The 23,154-nt window shown below is 43.1% G+C and overlaps 1 protein-coding gene across 1 annotated transcript in view; it reads right to left on the reverse strand.

Moving 5' to 3' along the window:
* XKR4 (XK related 4) overlaps positions 1–23,154 on the reverse strand; it is a 365,104-nt gene that overhangs the window by 139,001 nt on the left and 202,949 nt on the right. The window contains exon 2 of the mRNA XM_082364744.1: positions 4,519–4,718. Coding sequence (XP_082220870.1) covers positions 4,519–4,718 — 200 coding nt within the window. The remainder of the gene's footprint in view (positions 1–4,518; positions 4,719–23,154) is intronic.

The raw sequence follows: 23,154 nt of genomic DNA on the forward strand, positions 1-23,154 counted from the left end.
TCCTACCGTGGTTGGCTGGGGACGGTGTTTGTTTAAGGAGAGCCCCTTAACTTCTGACTTCCCTGTAGTCTCGTGGGATGCAAGACAGGAAAAGAATAATTAGAAACTTCTTCCAGCCCCCTCTGCTTAATTCCGTTCACGAAGTATTCGGGTTAAACTGTCGGCAAAACGGGCAACCATGGGGGTTTTGGACACGAAGAAATCGGAATCGAGGTAGGTGTAGGTATCTCTTCCTGCTCGGCAAAGCTCTCCTGGGCACACGGCCTGTGGGAAAGCACTTGTTCCTAACTCACTCTGTGCACCGCAGCTTAAATACCCAGGGAGTGTAAAATGCGACTTTCCAACAACGGCAGGTAGAGGTGGAAATTGGAAATGAAGAACTAAAGCCGTCCGGAAAAAGCGGAAACAACTGCGCCGCTAGGTAGGCACCCACTTGCATCTGGTGAGGGCCTGATTTCTTCTGTTTACCTGGACGGCTCCTTCCAGGAAGCGCTGTTCGTACACGGAGGCTCTGTGGCGCGGGCGTGCACACCTGGCCGTCAGAGCCCGGTGACCGTGCTGCGCGCAGCCTGGGCCGCGGTTCACCCGTTCTGGCCGAGAAGCTTTCACGGCGTGTGCGCGGTGACCCCGCACGGCGCCCCGGCCGCTCCGAGGAGCGCGGGCTCCCCCCCCCGCGGGCTCCCCCCCGGGCTCCCCCCCCTCCCCCTCCCCCCCCCCCACATGGCGCGGCTCTTGAGCATCGCTGCCCTATAGGCAGGGCCTGCGGACACCGGTACCCGCGGTACCCGCACGCGTCAGTATCCTCTCTGCCAGCCGGTCCACACAGCCAAAGACGAGTGCTCGGAGCATCACAAAGCTGAAAGTGACTCCAGAGACCCTCCAGCCCAGCCAGCCCTTGTATAAGGAGGGGTAACTTCGGTCTGTAGAAGGTAGTTAACCTTCTACCTTTGCTTGCACCATCTATAAGAGATAGAATCAAATGTCCTGGATGGGTTTGAGATGTTGCTTGAAAATAGGACTGACAGGCCTTGGACCGCGTCTTACATCTCTAAACACAGAGAGGGCTGCATCCTCTACACGGAGACTAACAGCGCGCTTTGCCCGTCTCTGCTTACCACCCACAGTCCTTCTACATCTCTCTGCCCCTCCTCCTGTCCTCCTGCCTGCCTGGCTCTCTCGCTCTCTCTCTCCAGGTGGGGAAATGGGATTGCACTGGAAACGTAACGCAGTGCAAACTGGAAGCTCCAAGCACAGGCTGCCGTGCTGGCTTACGTTCCACGTGCTGTCTTAGTTGTGCGGGTAGAGTTGAGGCTCCCTGAGTATTTCTTGCTCTCCAGAGACAGATGTTCCTAGGGAAACGCCAGAGCCAATGAAGAGCAGCAATTCTGTCAAAGGTGGCAGTGTGGAGTGGAAAGAACTGGATATTCGTGTTCAAGTTTCTGCTCGGCCCTGATTCCTGGTCTCAGAACAGGAGCTGAATTCTCCTTCCTGGGACAGGACAAACTGAGAAACAATTACGCTTTACTTAGCTCTCCACTGAGCCTGTCGGCCTCCAGTACAGCGAGGCCTCTCTGACTTAATTATTCAATAAGTAAGGAGCCCTGAGAAAGGGTTTTCACAGCCGACAGGGTTTTAGGGCTATACCAACTTCCACAAGGGGAATACAATTTTTCAGCATCAGTTTTAAATGTCGTACTTCTTCTTGTTTGATTTTTTAATTGGTTTTAAAAGAGTGTCCATCAGAGAGCAGTAGATGGTTAAAATTGGATTAAAAAAGCATTTTTCTTTCTGTCCTAAAAATAATAATTTTAGACATAGTCATTTATGGAAATCACTTGCAGACTTAGGACCACTCTTACCTGCTAAATAAAAATATTTTGAAGATTTAACTTCAGAGCTATTTGCAAATACCTCACAGCTTTCATGCCACTGATTATGTGCATTCATTGCAGAAAGTTGTGCTTTTACATATAAATCTTAAGAATCTTTTACCATAAAGATATGTGAAAATAGATGTCAGACTAGGTTCTATCACATTCATTTTTCTTTTCCTAGAGAGGAAAGGCTCAGTTCTTATAATTCACATCAGTTTAATTTATAAGCTGGTTCATTTGTAAGTGGGGTCATCTGTCAGCAGAGGGTTGAATTTAGAAGCTCTCTCTGCAGATGAGTTTCTCCTCAAAATGCAAGAGGATTGAGATGGCATTGCCTGAGCTGGTCTTCGTTTGCTGGAGGTTTTGTGGTGCTTGTTTGCTGTCAGGTATTTCCTCTCTTTGGTCTTTTAACACAACTTTCTGCCCATCTCCCTGCTTAAAAAATGGCAACCATAAGATCAGCTCAGTGGCCCTATTCCTCATCCTGTGCTCAGTGACTTGCGTTGATCCTAGTGATCTTTGGATCTAACTGTCTTTTGACCACCTTGGGAGTGACACAGGACATATTTTCCCCACGGCTCTCTGATTTTGACAGCAAGGCTTGCCTTGGCCAAGGACGAGGTCCCGCTCCCAAAGTCTGTAGCAAACCTGATGCAACAGTGAGCTTAGCCGCTAAGCTGGGGACACCAGGCGTCAGGGAAGAGCCACAACTCCAAGAAACACATATTTTGATTCCTATGTTTAGGATGAATAATCTGATAAAGACAAAGAATTGTCTTTTCTCTATGTTTTTTTTTTTCTATAAAACTTTACATAAAGCTCTCAAACGGAAAATGTGATCTCATTTTCTCACACCCTCCCTCTCCTTTCCTTCTCCATCTCCATCATCTTTAGGATAAGAACTTCTCTGTGATGTTGCAGATCTTTTAGGAAACTAGCAGAGACCCTCAGGAATCTCGGGCCACACAGGAAGGTGGCTTGCCACACTCCTCACTTGTGCCTGGGGTTTTCTCTTCCAGAGAGTTCTCAGGTGTGTAACTATACCAAGGGGGGTGCCAAGTTCTTCTGGAGATGAGAATTTGACAGAGATTCAATTCGATGTTGACTTTGAATTTGTATCCTCACATACAGACCACCTCCTGATGCACATGCCTGGCCCCGTAAGTTTACTGAGCATTCACGGACGCAGCAGTAGAAGAGCACTGTCAAGGAGTTTGGAGATCATCTAGTTTAGTTTGAGAAACTGGGACCCAGAGAGGTTAAGTGGCTTGTACCAGGTCTCACAGCGAGGAAGTGAGATAAGCAAAGCCGGAGCTTCCCTGTGCAGTGTGTGGTGTCTCACGTCTGAAGAGGCTCGTCCACGGATAATTCACATGGGGGAGGTGGATAAATCTCGCCTCCCCCAAGCTTTTCTCCTCTGCTTCTGTGCTAACACCCATTTTCTCGTTCTTCCATTTTGCTTACTAGCATGGGAGACTCCCACCCCATGGACCTCTTTGACTCCTTTCTCAAACTTCTTGGACTGAAGCTATTCTCGTGTGCAACCAGGGCTGGGCCAGGAATTCATAAATCAGCAGCCCACTGGCTTCCAGCACACAGTCTATCTCTCTTTTCCTGTAATACGCCTCCCCCTCCCTCCAATTAGTAAAGTACCCAGCCCAGGCTTATGTGCTCCTTGCTCTAAAAAGTTATAAGGACCTTGTAGAGATTCCCCAGACTAAGCAGATCAGATTAGAGGATGGCCCAGTACATACAGCAAGTCACAGCAAGGCTCTGCTGAGACTGAAACAAAACGAGCACATTACAGAGCGTTACCTGTTTAGTTACAGGATTGACAAATTACCAGGAAACTATGCAGAAAATGTTACCTATCCATCCTCCCCCACCCATGTAGTCACCTCTCTACCCACTGGTCTGTCCAATCTGCTTCTAGAAAAGATTTCAGCAGCAGGCCCTAAGGAAACGTCGGAGCGGATCTGTTATCAATGGAATCGTCTTACGGATGAGATGATCAAACAAGACGGTAAAACCCCAAAATATTAACCTGACTGTAATATTCATTTTATAAAACTTAGTACTACATAAACAATACATTATTAAATACTGACAACATTTTCCCATATGACCTTCTTTTTAAAAATATTAAGGTAATCTTTATCATTTCCTTTAATCTCTCTCCTTTTGTGTCCTAATATCAAAAAGAAATGGTGGCAATTACCCTAATATTCAAATATGTATTATATATATAAATTTATACATAAAATATATATAATATATGTAATAGTTAATATACATACAACATTAGAGAGGGCTATAGGTCTTTTCTCAAATTTTTGGAAATTATCATACAAGCCAGAAAGCTTCAGTGGATTCTGTTCTCATATTGAGCAAGTGTAAAATCATAAGGATTTTTTTTCCTACTCGGAGGGCAGCTTGAGGGCAAAAAAGTCTTTCAGTAAATTACCCATGAAAAGTGATGGCGAAGAAGAAAATAGGCATCATTCACAAATACAGGTGTCAAGCGGCCGACAATAATACGGAGCACCGTGACCTGCGTCAAAGGGTATTGGAACGGTCCTCGGGTTGTGAGAAAAGGAGCCGACCACCTTTCCCCAAATGCGGAAAGTGAATCGCAAGCCCTTACCTTGGAGGGCCTGCAGGCTGTGAGTCTGTACGATGATGCAGAGCTGCAGCACCAGCTGGGGAGCGCTCTCCAGGAACGTGGCAAGCAGGTGTAGCATGCTCACGTCCGCGTACTCGTAGACCATCTTCCAGTAAAACCTCCACCGGTCATTCTCTCCGCTCTGTCGACTTCGAATACCTAGGTATATCGTGTGGAAATACCTAGAAAGGAAACACAGAGAAAAAGAAAGACCGGAGTGATAACTAATCCTTCAAACACCAGGGCTGTTTTTTCTCTTCTGCAAACCACCATATGTGTGCAAGCACATCCAGGAAACAACTACCTTAGTGGCTTATCACTTAAGGCCCCAAGTTGGCCCTTACTCTTAAAGGTTCACTTTGAGGAGTCACTGCAATTTTCGCCTTCATTAAAGGCATTCCATTGCACTGTAATATGAAGAGGGAGGTGAGACACAGGTGTAGAAGGGATTTGCTACTTTGATAATCTACAGACACCCTTCCTGGTCAGTTCCATCATGTGCTCAATGGTCCTCAGCAGATGGATGTCCCCAAGGGCATGATGCAAGTCAAGTTCCAGGACGTATGTGTTTGTAAACCCTCCTGATGCCTTTTTAAAAAACTTTTACTATTGAAAATTTCAAAGCTATACAAAAGAAGAAAAAAACAGTGTATTGAATCCATAATAAAATTACCCCACCGCTTGAAGAAAATTTCCTGATAATAATCACCAATGTGGTAATCTTAAGTATTGCATATTAATTTTCCAGAAGTGTTTGGAAAAGTATGAGAATGAAAACAAGCTTGGCAATCCTGAAAGCCAGTGCCATTTCCCGTTGGGTGTGAAGGATGCTGTCTCTGAATGGTCATCACATTTGATTCTGACAAACTTGTATTTGTTCTTTAATACCATGAAAAAGAAGTCAAATTATCCTATGGAGAGAAAAGACCAGAGGGTATAGATACTACAAAGAACGTAAAGTGACATAGTCCTTGATCTAATTAGTGCTCTGGCTTTCTTGTTCTTTGGGTCATGATGTGCTCATTCCTTATGAATAGTGATGAAGTCCTCAGGATCGGGTCCTTGAGTAACAGGCCAGCGCTGTTAGGGAGAGTTTCTGAAACTGGTGCTCCTGCATCACCTTTGCTTCTGGTTCATCCCTTGAGGGTCACATTGAACAAATCCAATTCACCTTTTCTACACAACCTTTCTAATACTGGAAGACACCTCAGAGTCCCCAGAGATTTCCACTTTCCTCCCCTCCCTTCCAAAACTCCTAGTGTCCCCAGCCAGGTGTCCCATGACCCCCCAAGTCTCCTGACACCCTGGTCACTCTCTGAACATGCTTCAATTTCTCCTTCACAGCACTTGGTACTTTAATTACTTCTAAATGTAATATGTATATATACAATGGAATATTACTCAGTCATTAAAAAGAACGAAATAATGCCACTTGCAGCAACATGGATGGACCTGGAGATTATCATACTAAGCAAAGTAAGTCAGACAGAGAAAGACAAATACCACATGATACTGAAACGGAGCAGGACCCTATTGTTCTTCGCCCCCGCCCCGCCCCCTCCCCCATGTCCTCCGCCTGCCTTTTGTCTGTGGAAGAAAATTAGCCAAAGAATACGTTTAATCAGAGAAGTGAGAAAATGCGTAAACAAAGGAAAACAGTCCAAGGAGACCAAATAATAATAGTTTAGTCCTTAAGCATAGTCAAGGACCTGTAGTTCCTCCTTAAGGAGGGCTATAGATAACATTCTGAGCCGTATCCTGTGAGCTGTCTTACAGATACTGAAACCCCCTCCAGGTGGAAGAAGGTAACTACATGATGACCAGGCTGTAGCCATGACGTAAGCTGCCATAATTCCAAGAACTGGCCTCAAAGAAATGGAAACAAACCGACCCTGGAACTGAAGATTACCTGTACCTAAAACAATCGAGATGACGCTGGTCAGACCGCCGATGACCAATTTCAAGATGCCCGTCAGAGCTGCCTGTGCTGTTTCTGTGTGTAGCCCCTCCCTCTGTCTATAAAAGCTCTTGCTCCTTGAGTGTCAGGGGGGGAGTCGGCCTTTGGACAGGCGTCCGCCCTTCCCCCTGGGTGCCGGCCTCCGAAATAAAGCAACCTTTCCTTTCCTACCAACACTTGTCTCTCGAGAATTGACTTTTGAGTGGCGTAACAATATCACTTCTATGCGGAATCTTAAAAAAATGACACAAATGAACTTATTTACAAAACAGAAACAGACTCACAGACACAGAGGACGAACTTATGTTACTGGGGGGAATGGGGGGGAGGGATAGATTGGGAGTTTGGGATTGACATGTACACACGGCTATATTTAAAATAGATAACCAGCAAGGACCTGCTGTACAGCACAGGGAACTCTGCTCAATATTATGTAACAACCTAAATGGGAAAAGGATTTGAAAAAGAATAGATACATGTGTACAAATAACTGAATCACTTTGCTGTACACCTGAAACTAACACAACACTGTTAATCAACTATACTCCAGTATAAAATAAAAATTTAAAAAATAAATAAAAATTAAAAATTAAAATAATAATATGGATTTATGTTATATTTTCCCTCCCTGTGAATCTAAAGCTTTCCTCTGCTATAAGTGTCTTGATCAAGTTGACGGTAGGTCAACATTCCTAAGCTGCTTTGCCACAGTTTTTACTGATTTATGTGAAATTGGTTTGTATATTTTCCTTTGTGTTCCATTTCATTCATTTCTTCCATGAATAATATTTGAAAATTTGATTCTGGAACAGAAATAAAAGGTGATTTTGTTTTCCCATCACAGTATTATGGCACAGGACAGTGGCAGGGGGAAGGTAGGGGTTACCAGAGCCGCAGGGGCTGGTTTAACACCTATACATCACTGAATACAAAGGTTGCCTTCTTGCTTGAAGAAAGTTGACCAGAAAGTCAAAGTCCTTATAATAATTTTATCTGACTACTTAAAAATTCCAAGGTTACCCCAAAACACACGCATTATATATATAATATATACTTATACAAGCATTATATATATGGGTAACATGAATGTACAAAAGATTTCAGAATTTGAAAAATTCAGAACATGCAAAAATTTCCAAAAAAGCCCAAGGGAACTACATATGTAAAGACACAAAGATGGGGAAAATGCCCTGTATTCTGATAAGAAGTGTATTTGCATATGTAGCGCTCTTGGCCTGAAATGCATTTTGCACATTCACATTACCTTTTCTTAGAATGACCTTATCTCTTTTCTCCACTAGGGAAACTTGCAGTTGTGGTTTAAAACTCTGCTAATGTATCTCACCTCAGAAGACCTTCCTTGATGACCCCAACCGAGAATCCGTCCCTGCACCCGACTTGTGCATGCCGCCAACACGGGAGCTACCTCACTGGGTGGGTTTATCTGTTTCTGTGTTGGCTTCTGTTCCAGACCTCCAAGGCTGGAGGGTCTCACTCATCACTGAAGCTCACCATTGAGCACTATTTTCTGTTCACGGTGGGATTCACCAAAGTGTGTTAAATTGAACTGGGGGGAAAGTCTCAAATTCTATTTCTTTATAATTAGTTATTTTCATGAGACGGACCAAGAGCCTACATCATATCAGTTTTTGCTTCCAGCTGGAAGCACACAATGGTTTATGCTATTTAACAGACATTAGCTCTATTAGGAGTATTACACAGTATCAGGAGAGTTTTCTACTTTGTCTAAATCAGCAGTGATGGACATCAGGAGTCTTATGCCCACAGCTCAGTCAGCTTGGGCTTTTCTCAAGTTTGTGCTCTGAAAAACGATGACAATAGGGGGCTTCCCTGGTGGCGCAGTGGTTGAGAATATGCCTGCTAATGCAGGGGACACGGGTTCGAGCCCTGGTCTGGGAGGATCCCACGTGCCGCGGAGCAACTAGGCCTGTGAGCCACAACTACTGAGCCTGCGCATCTGGAGCCTGTGCTCCGCAACAAGAGAGGCCGCGATAGTGAGAGGCCCGCGATGAAGAGTGTCCCCCGCTTGCCACAACTAGAGAAAGCCCTCGCACAGAAACGAAGACCCAACACAGCCAAAAATAAATAAATAAATAAATAAGTAAATTTAAAAAAAAACAACAAAAAAAAACGATGACAATAAAGAGCCTTTGCGATCACAATTGGTTCTCTTCCATCTTGTCAATATTTAAATGGTTAACCACAATTTGTCACATTATTATTTTGTTTCCGCCATCTTCTTTATCAGCTGCCGGAAGGGAAGGTTGGAAGAGAAGAGGCCCAATGGATGTGCGTAGAAATGCGGACCATGAGACACAACTGTTCCCACCAGTTCCTCACACCACATGGTGAGAAAATGTTGCCCCACGTGTATGTGGGATGAAAACACAAATTTGTACTTCAGTGTCACGTTCTTTCCCCTCTGCCATGGCTATCTCCTGTGTGCGCTGTGTGGACACCAGCCCTCCAGCTGTAGAGCGAGTCCCTGAGAGAGGTCTTCAGGGCTTCAGCTCTTGTTCCACGTTTGACCTGTATCATGCAATTCCACGTCGTGCTTCCCCACAGGTCTGACCCCAGGGAGATCTGGTTTCATAATAATTTACTTCTCAGGGCAGGGAATTTTGTCCACGTTGACAAACAGCCCCAAACACCTCTCACCTAACTGGTAATACCAGCTGTTCTAGACACAGAACATCAATGCAGAAAGCAAAGGAAGACTGGTCATATTTGTCATTCAGTTCTAACACATGGGGACAGATGAGGGATTATTCAAAGAAGCTAGACTATTGTGTTTTTTAATCTAGTAAACTGCATAGGGAATTGAGAAATAAATATAAAAGAATAAGCTCATGAGTTCTTTTCCACAGAAATTTAGAATGACATGAAGAAGGACTTGTGTTCCAGTGAAAAGTCACTGTGTTCCAGAAACAGGAGCAAAACTGTCAAGTTAACTCTTCTGTGCAGGTGTTTTGGTTTGTCTGTGTTTTTAATAGCTACCAGGACAGGAGCCTTGGAGTTACTTCTTGTGTTAAGCACCCTTAGGTGAGTTTCAAAAAGGGAAGAGGTTTTAAAACAGAAATATTCTGTAAGAAGTTACAATCAACCTTTGGTGAGAACTAATGATGTGGTAGACGTGAGGCCTCAGGTCTGAAACTGAACCCCAGGAGACAAAGAGGCCCCCAACGAGGGACAGCTGTGTAAGATGTCCCTGAATCAAAATCAGGACCGAAGAAACTTGGGCGGCACTGAATTGCACCCTTGGTCGTAGACCGCTATGATGGCAACGTGTCTGCCTTCCATGAAGGGCCCTCATCATGGCTGCCTTTGCACCTTCACTCAGTGGATCTGACAAGATGCTTCCACCGTGCTCCATCCAACCCACCAGTGGAGTCTGGGAACTTACAATGCTGGTCAGAGAGGCCGAGGGGACGCCTTGATATGTGACCCCACAAGTTAGCTTTTTTTAAAAATAAATTTATTTATTTATTTTTGGCTGTGTTGGGTTTTCGTTGCTGCGCGCAGGCCTTCTCTAGTTGCGGCGAGCGGGGGCTACTCTTCATTGCGGTGCGCGGGCTTCTCACTGCGGTGGCTTCTCTTGTTGCAGAGCACGGGCTCTAGGCGCATGGCCTTCAGTAGTTGTGGCACGCAGGCTCAGTAGTTGTGGCACACGGGCTTAGTTGCTCTGCTGCATGTGGGATCTTCCCGGACCAGGGCTCGAACCCATGTCCCTTGCATTGGCAGGTGGATTCTCAACCACTGCGCCACCAGGGAAGCCCACAAGTTAGCTTTTGAATGGTTCTTGGCAGCCATCTACTGGGTAGACAGAGTCGAGAAGTTCATGGTTGTGAGCTGCCCTCCTAGTCTAATCCAGATCCTTCACATTGCATTATAACACGTGTCTACTCTGGGGAAGGGGAGGATGGCTGATGGCTTTTCCCTGGAAAATGACCCTTTACATACTTGAAGACAAAGGCCAAGCAGTCTTGTCTCCTTGGCATCTGTGTTATTATGATTTAACTGGGAAGTATTTTCTCCCCTCTGATTCTTATGGCCACTTAGCTTCTGATCCAAGTTTCTTTATCTGAAGGTGGAGAGAACCGTACCTCCTTCACGGCTGTGTGAGCGCTAAACAAGAAGACGTGTCTCGTGCACGTGCTGGGTTCATGGTGTGCAGGGATGTCACTGCACACCCAGGTTATCGGTGTTCTGGGCTCATCTATAAGGCCATCTCTTTGACCCTAAAAATTCAGGTGGTTTTACGTCTTCAGTTCTTCTTGTTTCCTTGAGGCATTTTATTCTGGGGAGTGTTTCCATCACGTTGGATTTGGCCTTTGCCTGTTCTTCCCGAGGTCAGATGCAGAAGGTCACCACTCTGCTGGGAAACAAGGTAGTTTCTACACCTCCTGAGTGTCAAAGGGATCCAGCGTGGGGTCCAGGTGGGGCTTGGAGGGGTCACTAAGGTTCTTTGCTGTATTAATAAAAAGACAAATAACACCCAACAGGCATAGGTGACCAAGGAAGTTGATGTCAATGAAAAGACATTCATATAGGGAGGATTTAGAAAAAGCCATATTTATGGTTAAAATTTTAGCATAATTACCAATGAATTTCCTTCATTTAAGAAGGAAAAAAGTTTCAAGTCTTCGTCATCAAGGATGAAGTATGCAGTCTAAGCACGAGAGGGTAGTGGCTTAAACACACAGCCCTCATTCCTGCTGACAGGAGATGTTCCCGATAAACCCCACTCTGAAATGTCAGTGTGCCCAACTCCTCCTCTGAGGTGAACGCATTCAGAAGATGTTTGCCATCTTTACTGTATGACTCATTCATTTTCTGATAGGGTCATTCTTATTTATTGTCTTGTAGAGCATGCTAATGGAAGATAGGGTTTTCCTTACATCACAAAATGACACCAGGAATTCTGCACCAACCTTATCAACATAATCTCATTCCTAAGAACATCTTAATTTTGTAATTTCCTCAGCATTACTGAAGATGTAGACACACAAACACATCTACATAACTCCCTACCATACCTCACACACAGACACCCACAGGTAACCCACGCCCTCCACATACCTACACAAAATCTAGTCCACTGATTTTCTGAAGATGTAAATTGCATTTAAATTCTCAGCTCCTTTTCATCAATATTTTCCAGGTGCAAAGATCAACCTGGACTAAATTCACAGCCCCTCACATTACCAACTTCAGACCTAAACATAATACGGCAAAAGTGATAAGCTTGGGAGGAAAATTCCAAACATTCAGCGTGCCAAGCATTATATATCTAGTATGTATTTAATCTACAATTTAATGTGATTGAGATAATCTTTACATTACTTGTGGGGAAATGAGATGTATATAACAAGTTTCAGATAGTCCATATTTATGAGGAATACCTCAGTCCTTAAATAATATTTGATCAAATGTTAACTACTGATATAGCTGAATCAGAAATCATTAACAGCTATGAGGATGTTATACATATATATTCTAATACTGCATTTTCTTTATCTTATAGCACATTAAACAGGTTAGCTGTTAACAGCTGTTATTTTTACTATCTGAAAAATGCAGAGTAAAATCTGAGCAGAAGAGCTTTAAAGAAACAAGATAAATAAACACCGATTCCAGCAACTGGTATTTTCTTCTGTGGCCTGGCTACAAGCAAAGCTTTAACTATTGTATATGTGTATACATTCACTATATATATATCATAATACACGCACATATGTCTGTCTATCGATCATCTCTCTCTCTCTCTCTCTCTCATCAACAGTAGGCACTGACAAGGAACGAAATTGTATGGTTTGTCACCTTAAATATTCTGTATTGAATATTTTAAACAACAGCCATGACCACAAAACCTTGTTTTGACACCAGAACATCAAGTTTCTGTTGTCTCCATTATGCCAATAACAGTAAAAATGACAATATTCTGTCCTATATTTCTACGGTGGAACATTTCCTAGTGGCTATTCTTTTAAAATTAGATTCTATTTCCCATCAATCATTCCAAGGGGGGAAAAATGTGCGTTAGGAGGGAACGAATGCATTGCTTGACCTTATGGTTGACCCAAGCATGAGGGGTCACAGCCCTAAGAGGTCAGCCTGAGCCACCCTGACCCGAGGGGACCGGGGTGAGCTGTCACCCGCGCTGCAGAGCCATGCCCTCACAGCGTCCTGGGGATCACCTCTCACCCAGAGCCCCTAAGCGCTCCAGTGCGCGTGTCGTGCCTCTCCTGTGCTTTTCATGGATATTTGCGATAAGGAAAGAGAGATGGAGAATATCCTCGGGGCCTCCCAGAAATCCTCCAAAGGGACAAGAACCTCAACACCTTTTCCTCACTCACGATACTTTTATTTTTCTCCCCAAAGCAACACTGCCTCTTAGACTAAAGAGGCTTTGGCTTTCTCTGCATGTATCTGACCTGTGAGCTGTATTTCCCTCACCTCTCTCTCTTGCTCAGATAATTAGAATTAATTTGGGTTCTCAGAGGAGAACAGTACTCTAGTGCTATTAAGATATTAAGAACTTCTATGGTATAGAGCGTTCTTATACAGTATGAGCTTACACAACGTGAAAGCTTGCACATACTTCGTTGGCATCTTGTGTTTGATAAAAAGGTCCTTTTATTGATTTTATTTTTAGTCTTCTCTGAAAATAAAATTTACCTATGGGATATGGTTATTTTTGTTTTGTTTAATTTTCATGCATACCTTTCATAATGATACTTATTACATAAACAAGTTCTCATGTATTCCTCAAACCTAGAGTAGGAAATAATAGAATTTTTTTCTCCATCAAATAATTTTCCTTGTAATGGGCAGTGTGACCAGGGACCCTGGGGCTACTTAGTAAGTTCAGCTAAAACAGATGAGAAAGTTATTGAACTTGAAAGGAAGATTCTTTATTCACTCTGAACACCTCATGGCAAATGGTACCCAGCCTTCAGAGAGAATAAAAGGAGCATTTCTCCCCCAATTATTCTTTTCCTTAGAGTCCCAATATACTAATATTTCATAGTAAAATCAATGTACTAATATTTTAATAGTAAACAATGTGTTAATATGGAGAAGGGCGGGTTGGAGCTAATATAGCAGTGACTGCTATTTGACATAATACTGACATGGTATAACTTAAGACTTCAAAAGATTAAAAGAATACTAGTAGAAATTATTAACTATGTTTAAAAAAACAGATTAATAGAATATTTGTTCTTATTACTCAGGAAATAGTGATTGTGACAGAATCAGAACTTCTATCCTCAGCCCTGTTGAATTGACTGATTTTATGACAAATGAGAAAAGTTCAGTTGTGTGCATGTGTATAATGTTTTATTCTTTTTAAAAGACAAGATATTGCCTTGCAGCTTTTTAATCCTTCACTTGAGCAGACTTATGGCCATTTACACTTTTAAAAGTTGGCTGAAAAATCCACAGGCCTGGGGCATCTGACCCATCACATCCATTGGGCGACCAAGTTGGGAGGGAAGAGAGAAGGAGAGGCAGGTCAGGGTACCACGTTACAGCCCAGGGTGGGCTGGGGTCCTGTCTGAAAGGTCCACGAGCAGATGTACATTACAGGGATCGATTTCACCAGCACCACTGGACTCTTAAGAGTTGTTCAGGTCCAAACACAACGATTTTGCATTCTCCTTCAGACACTTTATTACTGTTCATATCGTCGTCTTATTAGAATTTTATCGTCTATTTATTTATTCATCCATTCTAGGGGAAGAAGAGATTCAAGTTGTGTCTCTCCAGAATCTCGGTAGAATTAGACCACATAAAACATCGTGCTGTGAAAAGATGGGGAACAGAAGGATTGTAGGTCTGCACTCACTGGGTCTAAAATACCTCATTCTGGTGCGTAGCAGAGCTTCGTCGTGGGTGGCAGACGCCCAGCCCTTTGCCCGGCAGAATCACTGTCCGTGAAGGCATCAACTGTGTCTCGTGTGGCCAGATGCTGAGAGGAGAACACTAAATGTTCGCTTGCTCCAAGCTTACACTGGCTGCTTTGACCCTGAGCACCGAATTTCTAAGAGCAGAGAGCTGAAAGGCTCCTCGGGCCAGAGTTTTGTAGGTTGTGCTATCAGCGCAGGAGGAGGAAAGCGGAGGAGCTTCCCGTGCTGACAGTTGGCACTTGTTCTAAGCTTGGAATGTTCCCTCCTGGGGAGGGCTTACATGGAATACAGTCCAGAGTGGCTCATGGAGATGAGTTAGGATGGGGAGAAGACCTTTCTCCATCATCATAGACACAATTATTTCCTTATCCTATTTGCTCAGCAATCTGAGTTCTCAACTGTGTTTAATAACCCAGAGAAAATTGTCCTACCACAATTGGCTGCAAAAATTTAGTGAATGGGATGTGAAAAAACAAAGAGCTAAACATGGCAGAGGGCTGGTCCTCCACCTAAGTAGTCTAACAACATGTAGGGTCCCTTTTGGGAAGACCCCAGTCAAAACATCCATGACCACGTACCAAGCTAATAACTGTGGAGATGGTGCCCTAGGAATTGTACCCACGTACAAGAAGTTCAGTGATTCCAAAAGGAAAGTCCCCTTCATCTAAAACAATGAACTCTTTTACTCATTCATTCACTCAAGTATTTATTGAGCATTTATTTGGAGACAGCACTCCTCTGGGCTCTGGGAACAGAGCAGGGAATGAAACACGTACGGACTTACATCGTAGTGGGGGATGACAGACAATAAGCAAGATAAACAAGTAGAAGGTAAAATATAAAAGCTCATGCTAAGTGCCAAGGAAAATATAAGCCAGGAAAGGGAATGAGGAATGTCAGGGTGCTTGTCAATTAAGTTATATAGCCAGGGAAATTCCCTGGAGAGATGAAATCTGGGTCAAAATTCAAAGGAAGGAGAGGAAATAAGCCATCTCCACTTAAAACCTGAGGAAGAACATTCCAGGCAGAAAGGACAGGAGGTCCAAGGGGCTGAGGTGGGCATGTGCTGAGTTCATCCCAGGAGCACCAGGTAGGTGGGTGTGAGCGGGGGAGGGGGAGGAGTAAAAGGGAAAATGGGAGGGTCTGGTCTGGTCACAGAGGGCCTGGTGGGCTCTGTGCGGACTGTATCAGTGAGAAAGGAAGCGATTTGCAGGTTTGAGCAGGTGAGGGACACAATCTGGCCACGAGGTTCCTCTGACAGCTGTGCTGAGCATAGAATGAAGGGAAGCAGAGTAGAATCAGCACGGTTATCGCAATAACCTTGCAAGTGATATTGTTTGGATCTGGATAGTAGCGGTGGAGAATGAGGCAGATTCTGGGTGTGTATTTGGCAGTTAAGGCCAATGGAACTTGCTGCCAGATCAGATGTGGGTGTGAGAGAAAGCGGAAGCAATCTTGATTCCAAGCTGTTTGCCCTGAGCTACCAGGGAGATGGAGCTGCCATTTACTGCAATGAGCAGATTATTGGATGATGATGGACTTCACACGTGGTAATTTTGAAATGTTTTTAAATATCCAACGGGAGATCTTGGGTAGGCCATGGGATCAGAGTCCCAAATTCAGGCCCACTTATGGATGATTTGGGAGTCATTTTAGAATTTACAGCCACAAGATGGGCTCACCCTGACTTACGCTGAGATTGTGCCAGCCTTACCAACCATGCTGCACCTCCTCACTGGGCTTGGGTTTGATGCCCACTGAGAAGGCTTTACTTAAAAGGCGCCACACCTGAGTACATCAGGCAACCTCGGGACGGGGCATCCAGCTTCTCTCGGGGAGGGTGAGTGCTCAGGGGGTCTTTGCCTTCCCAGAGCCTACCTAAGGGGGCACCGGGGTTATTTCAAACTCCTAGGAGAAAGTTGAACAGTAGGGGCTTGGAATTAATGTGATAAGGTTTCCGTGATGTCTAATTCTAGATGCAATTTCGGTTGCCTTTTCTCAGTGGATATGCTGACCAAAATGACACAGATACGTTTAGAAAGTCCATCTTTATAGAGTAGCCAGAAATGGCCGGGAAACACAGAGAATCTGGGGAAGCTTCATGGCGACTTGAATCTCTGTCCGTGGCCCCTTGTCACCCGCGCTCTGGTACGAGATGAGGGTTTTCTCTTGACCCCTATGCAGGCAGCTTGGAAGGGCAGAGGAGGGAATGCCCTGGGTCAGTCCTCTGCCAACGACCAGAGGTACGGTTGGAAAAATACCCCAGCTGCCTCAGGTGCTGTAATTCTGAAGTGAGTCCCTGGGGGGCTTGAGTCCCTGAGGCCCACAGTGCGACCTACTCACTGACACCCACCCTTCTGACTGTCTTCCCTTCCCGGTCCCACTTCCCCACCCCTACCAGTGCTTCCTAGAATTGCCTTCAAATCAGCCACTTACACTCAAATCCTCCTCTTGGTCACATCACAGGCTCATAGCAGCACCCTCGACGGTGCACTCTCTTCCTCTGGACGTAAATCCTCCAAAATACCACTCACATCGCATCAGTGCCAGCGGCCCCCAGATGGCCCCCAACTTCTCTGCTGGGCTCTCCAGACTTTCTCTTATCAAGTCCGACGTTACAGGTTATCTTCTCACATGGAAATGCACACGTGACCCGTGCAGACTTCTCCCCCCTCCCTGCCTGCCCTTTGTCCTTCTTCCTTTGGTGTCTGTTCACATTCGTCCTCCTGCACCAAGTGTCCAGCCAAGTCCAAGTGCCACTCCTCCAGGCTTAGCTCAAGCTTTTCCTAACCTCTCTTCCTACCACAGTGATTCTTACGCCCTGAGATTCTATTGAACTCACTCAGCACCAAAAGTCTGGACACCCCATGATCCCTAACTCTTGAGTGAAAAATAGTTTTGTTTTGCATGCAAACTCTGATCAATTGGAGATAACTGAGTTGGGATGCATTCTGAGCTGGCCTTTGAGCTCCTTGGTATCAGTAAGTGACATCTGCCATCGGATGAGTGATAGCCAATGCAATAGGTATTTGGTCGAGTTGCTTCATGTGCTATTTGTTTTTGACTCTCACTAGATTACAAGTCCCTGAAGGTGATTACTCTGCAATAAGTATTTACTCTCTCTTTATTCCTTTCCAACTCATCGGCCTAAATGTAAGTTCATTAATCTAAACTTAAAGTTGAATTATGAGGTTTAAACATATATGTGTATATATATATATACATATATATATAAAATATATACACACACACGGGGTGCGTCAAGAACCAACCTCATCACCACACACACACCATACATCACACAGGCTCAGCTGAAAATGCATCTCTGTGGGCTGGCAATTGACAGTTGTGTATGTAATAGCATATGAAGTATTTAAAACCTTTTTTGTTGTTATTCTCATCTTTGAGCATTCTGTCACACAGACCTTCCTCTTGTGTCATCATATCATATTTTATTATCAACTAGTGCCTGCCAGCCAATTTTCTTTAAAATCACAACGTAAGTCAAGAGACAACGGGAACGTACACCCACTCGTTCAGGATAGAATTGGAGCTCCTCTGCTAATTCATGAACTAAAGTCGTGCATTGTGCTTTGGACTCAATTCAACCACATTAGTGGTCAACGGGGCTTGATTTTGTGTTTTACGTCATAGAGGAAAATCCGACTGATTTCACGCGTTATCTAGGGGACGGTTTTAGTTGAGGAAAAATAATAGTAGTAAAAATCTAACATGTTCTTACAGCCTTTGCCTGAACTTCTATTGTGGTTTATGGAAATGTGATTCAGGATGATACATTAAATATTAAAACCAATGTAAGGTTTAATTGAAACTTATAGGGCAGCTTTTCTTAATTTACTGTCTATCGTGTAATTTTTAGCACACTGCATAAAGAACAAAAGACTGCCTACACCCTTCTGTTGTTTTACCATAGCCCAGAATTAAGTTAAACTTGCTGACATTAAAAAAAGGAGGCGCCATGCCACCCTGACTTGAACTCGCAATGTGGTTTTGAATGTTACCTGAGGGGTGTACATGGACCCCGTCTGAGGGAGGTAAGACAGTGTCTGAGCAGTTTCAAGGTTTACTTTTGGCTTTCAGCTTTCGAGAATGAATGCATATAATCAGACAGAGGGAATTAACAATAACTTTCCACCTAAAACACAGAGGCACTGGGTAAAACGCTTTATATACATTTTCTTTTTCTTCTCAGACACTTAATGAAGGTGGTGCTATCTACTCCCTTTGACCCGTGAGGAATCCTCACCATCAGAGGTCATTTAGGAAGGTTGCACAGCTAGTAAGCAGTTGAGCTGATCATAGATGCCATTTCTGTTGGTCCCCCAAATCCATGCTATCTACACAGAGCCAGACCCACTTCAGCATCTTAAGTTATAAAGCAGCCTCAGGTTTCCAGTCCAGCAAAATGTGTCAGCTACCTATGCCTAAATCACCACTTGCTCATCTTATAGCAAAATGTTATCTGGGGAATATTACGCAGCCATAAACAAGAACAAAATTCTGCCATTTGCAACAATGTGGATGGACCTAGAGAATATTATGCTTAGTGAAGCAAGACAAAGAAAGACAAGTACTGTATGATATCACTTATATGTGGAATCTAAAAAATAATGCAAATGAATGTATATGTAAAACAGAAACAGACCCACAGATATAGAAAACAAACTAGTGGTTACCAAAGGGGAGAGGGAAGGGGGCAGGGACAAATTAGGAGTATGAGATTAACAGATACAAACTACTATACATAAAGTAGATAAGCAACAAGGCTATATCATATAGCACAGGGACTCACAGCCATTATAAGTCTTACGAAAGTCTTGGTAGTAACTTTTAATGGAGTATAATCTGCAAAAATACTAAATCACTAAGCTGTACACCTGAAACTAATACAATATTGTAAATCAACTATACCTCGATAAAAAATTTTTTAAATGTTATTTGGGTCAGAACTAACTCGTTCCCTCAATATGGAGTTGAACCTGATACACCTGTGGTTCAGAGCAGGCTTTAAAGGGTGAGATTCTCTAGGGCAAGGCTGAGATTCCTATTCTGGGTCCTGACACAGAGCCATCTGCTTGTCAACAGCTGCCTGAGAGAGTTCAATTTATTTATTATTTAACTTTGTCACAAATAAGCATGAAAATGCTTGAAAGTGTCGAGGAGCGATTGTCTTGACCCCCATGGCTGCCATGTGACATGCCTCCCAGCCTCTGTCTAACTTTACTTAAGCTGTCGCTGAGTTTATTGACCTCATACAGGGGTAATGAGTGGAACCTTGCTGGAGCTGCGGTCTTTCCTCCTAATCTTTGCCCCAGGACTTCTCATTCTTGGGGCCACCCTTGACCAGGGAGGATCAGAGAAGTCACTGCATCAGAACTCCCTCTCCCCTCACCCGGGGGTGTCTAGCCCATTTCCCACAGTGTAGACCAGCTCCACAGTGCACCCTGGGCTGGTGGTCCCTCCTTTCTTGTCTCCTACTCCCTGAAACCACCTCTCCAAATAAACCACATGCACACTGGCTCTTGTCTCAGGCTCTGCTTTCTGGTGGATCCAGGCTAAGATGTTTGCCAGAAGTGAATCTAGAGCTTTATTTTTCTCCTCAAGGATTGTGCGGGAGGAGGAACTAGGTAAGTGAAAGTTGCCCAGATTAAAGATGTGAATTTAAAAACAAAATTTGGGAGAGCAATTAGCATTTTTAAAAACAGATCCTTTTTTATTTTTAAGAGGAGATCTCTCTCAAATCCACACGATTTTCTATTTTCATGAAGCCTAACAAAATTCTTACATTTTTAACTTATTGCTCAATTAAGTTTGTCATACAGGGCATGCCAAGCCAGCCTATTTCTGTTATCAGTTTTTGTTTCCACCCGGCTCAGGCAAGAGACAAAACGGAAGACATGCTGTTCATAGCAAAAGAAAGACACTTCCTATTGAGTATGGCAGCAGGGTAATCAAGAGTCACATGGTTGACTTTCTTATATGACAGGGAGGAAAATACCCTGCCTTTCCTGTCAAGAATAAGAAAACTACTTGTCCTATTCTCAGAATGACAACAGCATTCAGAGATGAGAAAAGCTAGCAAAGGGTCTTCTTTTAGAAAAATTCCCTCCAAGGTAGTTCAATTATGTTTTCAGATCATGTGAACTTTTCAGAGCACCCCCCTTCATGTCTACCTAGTTACTGAAAAACCCATTATTTTACCATCACCTCCCTACCTCCACGTACAAATTCTCTCTCCCATCCCCCTCCTTCCTCCCTCTCTCCCTTTCACTAACTTCTGTCTTTTCTCCATGTCATCATTTAACATGATATGCTCTTCCTAAATGTCTTCACTCTTCCCCAGCATAAACCGGCAAGGAGTAAGATCATTTTTCAACCTTCATTACACATGTAAGGACTGCAATTACTAGTTGAGAAACATGGCCTTGATTCAGAAAATATCATGAAGGAATATTAAATTACATGCAGGCCCACGTAAGGTGAAAGAGGAGCATGAGGAAAATACAAAAACTAGTGAAACAAAAAATGTGATTTGATTAATGGGGCATCTTAATTCAAGAGTTCCAGTTGGATTCCAGAAACCTCCATGTGGACATTTCTAGGAACTGTAATTTCTTTTCTGTTGAAAGGAAAATCTTGATGGGAAGAGACACGAAGGCCCTTCTCAGATCACACTGGTCTCCCATCTGCTATTTCCCCTGAATTCCTGAATTTACTGATGGCAGTCGCATCTACTTTGGGGGAAGAGCTAGGCATGACGTAACTGCGTCATACAAAAATGTTTTAGACCTAAATATAAAGCGTAATCGTTAAAGTATGCATTCACAAAATATCAACATTTCCACTAAAACAGACTTAAAACAGACTTGCAAATTTAGGATTGTTTGCTTTATGGAGTTCAGCTATGAAATAGATATGTTCACTAGTTCATTTGTTTAACAATAGAATGAATGTTCACTCTGAACCTAATATACACATATCACTATGCTAGTCACTGAGAGATCCAGAAATGACTAATAAACAGTTCTTGACCTCACGGTGTGTATAATCTAGTAATAGAGAACTGCAATGTCGCCCCTTAAAATTATAAATCAAGTATTTAAATAGATTCTGGAATATCTTTCTCTCTCCCCCTCTGGTCCCCATTTCTTTCTTCACATAGGCAACCATGAAAATGTGTTCAATATGCATTCTCTTAATTGGCATTTGTTCTTAAAAAAAAAAAAAAACTTTTCACTTAGAAATAATTTTAGACTCACACAGAAGTTGAAAAAATAGTATAGAGTTCCCAAGTGACCTTCCCCAAGAATCCCCCAAGGATAACATCTTACATAATCATATTACAATTATCAATCAGAATACTGACATTGACATTGGAGCAATACTATTAACCAAGCTACACACCTTATTTTGGCTTTCATCAGTTTTTATAAGCACACTATTTTTCTTTCTTTGGTGTACAGCTCTATAAAATTTTATCACATGTGTAGATTCATTAAACTTGTCATGACAATCAGGCTAAGGTTATCCTGTGCTACCCATTTACGGTTATACTCAACCCTAAACCTAACCCTGGCAACTACTGATCTGTTCTCCATCACTGTAATTTTGACATTTCAAGAACGTTATATAAACAGAATCATACAGTGTTTAATATTTTGAGATTAGGTTTTCTTCACTCAACTTGAGATTCATCTAAGTTGTTGCCTGTATCAATCAACCACTTCTCTTTATTGCTGAGTAGTGTTCTGTTGTACAGAAGTACCATAGTTTGGGCCGGTTTCCATAGTGCAGGGGTTATCACGTTCACCTCACACAGTTTGTTTATCCACTTACCCTTTGAAGGACATTTGGGTTGTCTCCATGTTTTGGTGACTATAAATATAACTGCTGTAAATATTCAAATGCACGATTTTGTGTGAATGTATGTTTCCTTTCTCTAGAATAAATAACTATAAGTGGGATTGCTGGGTCACATGGTGAATGTATGTGTAACATTCTAAGAAACTGGCATTCGTTCTTGTATTTGTTCTGTTTCCATGCATTTGTTTATTAAATGGCATTGTATTAAAAATATTTTACTTTCTTTTTCATCCAGTGCCATGTTTTTAAGACCCATAGGTATTGCTACGTGTATATCTAATTCATAAAGATATTCCCTTAGTTGCTGCATAGTATTGCAAGGAACTCTTTACTGCAAAGAACCCTATAATTAGTCATTTTGTAAAGCAAATGATTCTTTGGAAATGTGTATACCCCACAAGTAATTTGTTTAGTGAATTTAGGTTTCTACTTACTGGGTTTTCTAATATAATGTGTATCTCTATTACTTTTGGATTTGCTTCGTGGTTTCATGCATTGATGAAAGCATCATCAGGTACTAACAGCAGCTGTCTAAGTTCAGAAGATGCCTGGGTATATGCCCATCCCAGGGATGTCGAGGTGAAGGGTTCGGGAAGTTTAGGATCTCGGTAGAAAGCTTCGAGGGAGCGTGACTTCATTACTGTCGAACTCAGTCACTTTGGGTAGAAGAAGCAACCCTTCAAATGCATTAAATCAAGAGGATTTAAATAGCTTTTGAGGTTCTGTGGACTCTAATATATATTTTTATAGAACAGCACGTCTTTCCCAAGTTTCTACCCTGAGAGAATTTGGTACTAACGTAAATGATAATTGAGTGCTTACCATGTGCCAGATACCCTATTAAAC

The sequence above is a fragment of the Balaenoptera borealis genome (assembly GCF_965194805.1).
Source record: "Balaenoptera borealis genome assembly, chromosome: 17".
NCBI lineage: Eukaryota > Metazoa > Chordata > Mammalia > Artiodactyla > Balaenopteridae > Balaenoptera > Balaenoptera borealis.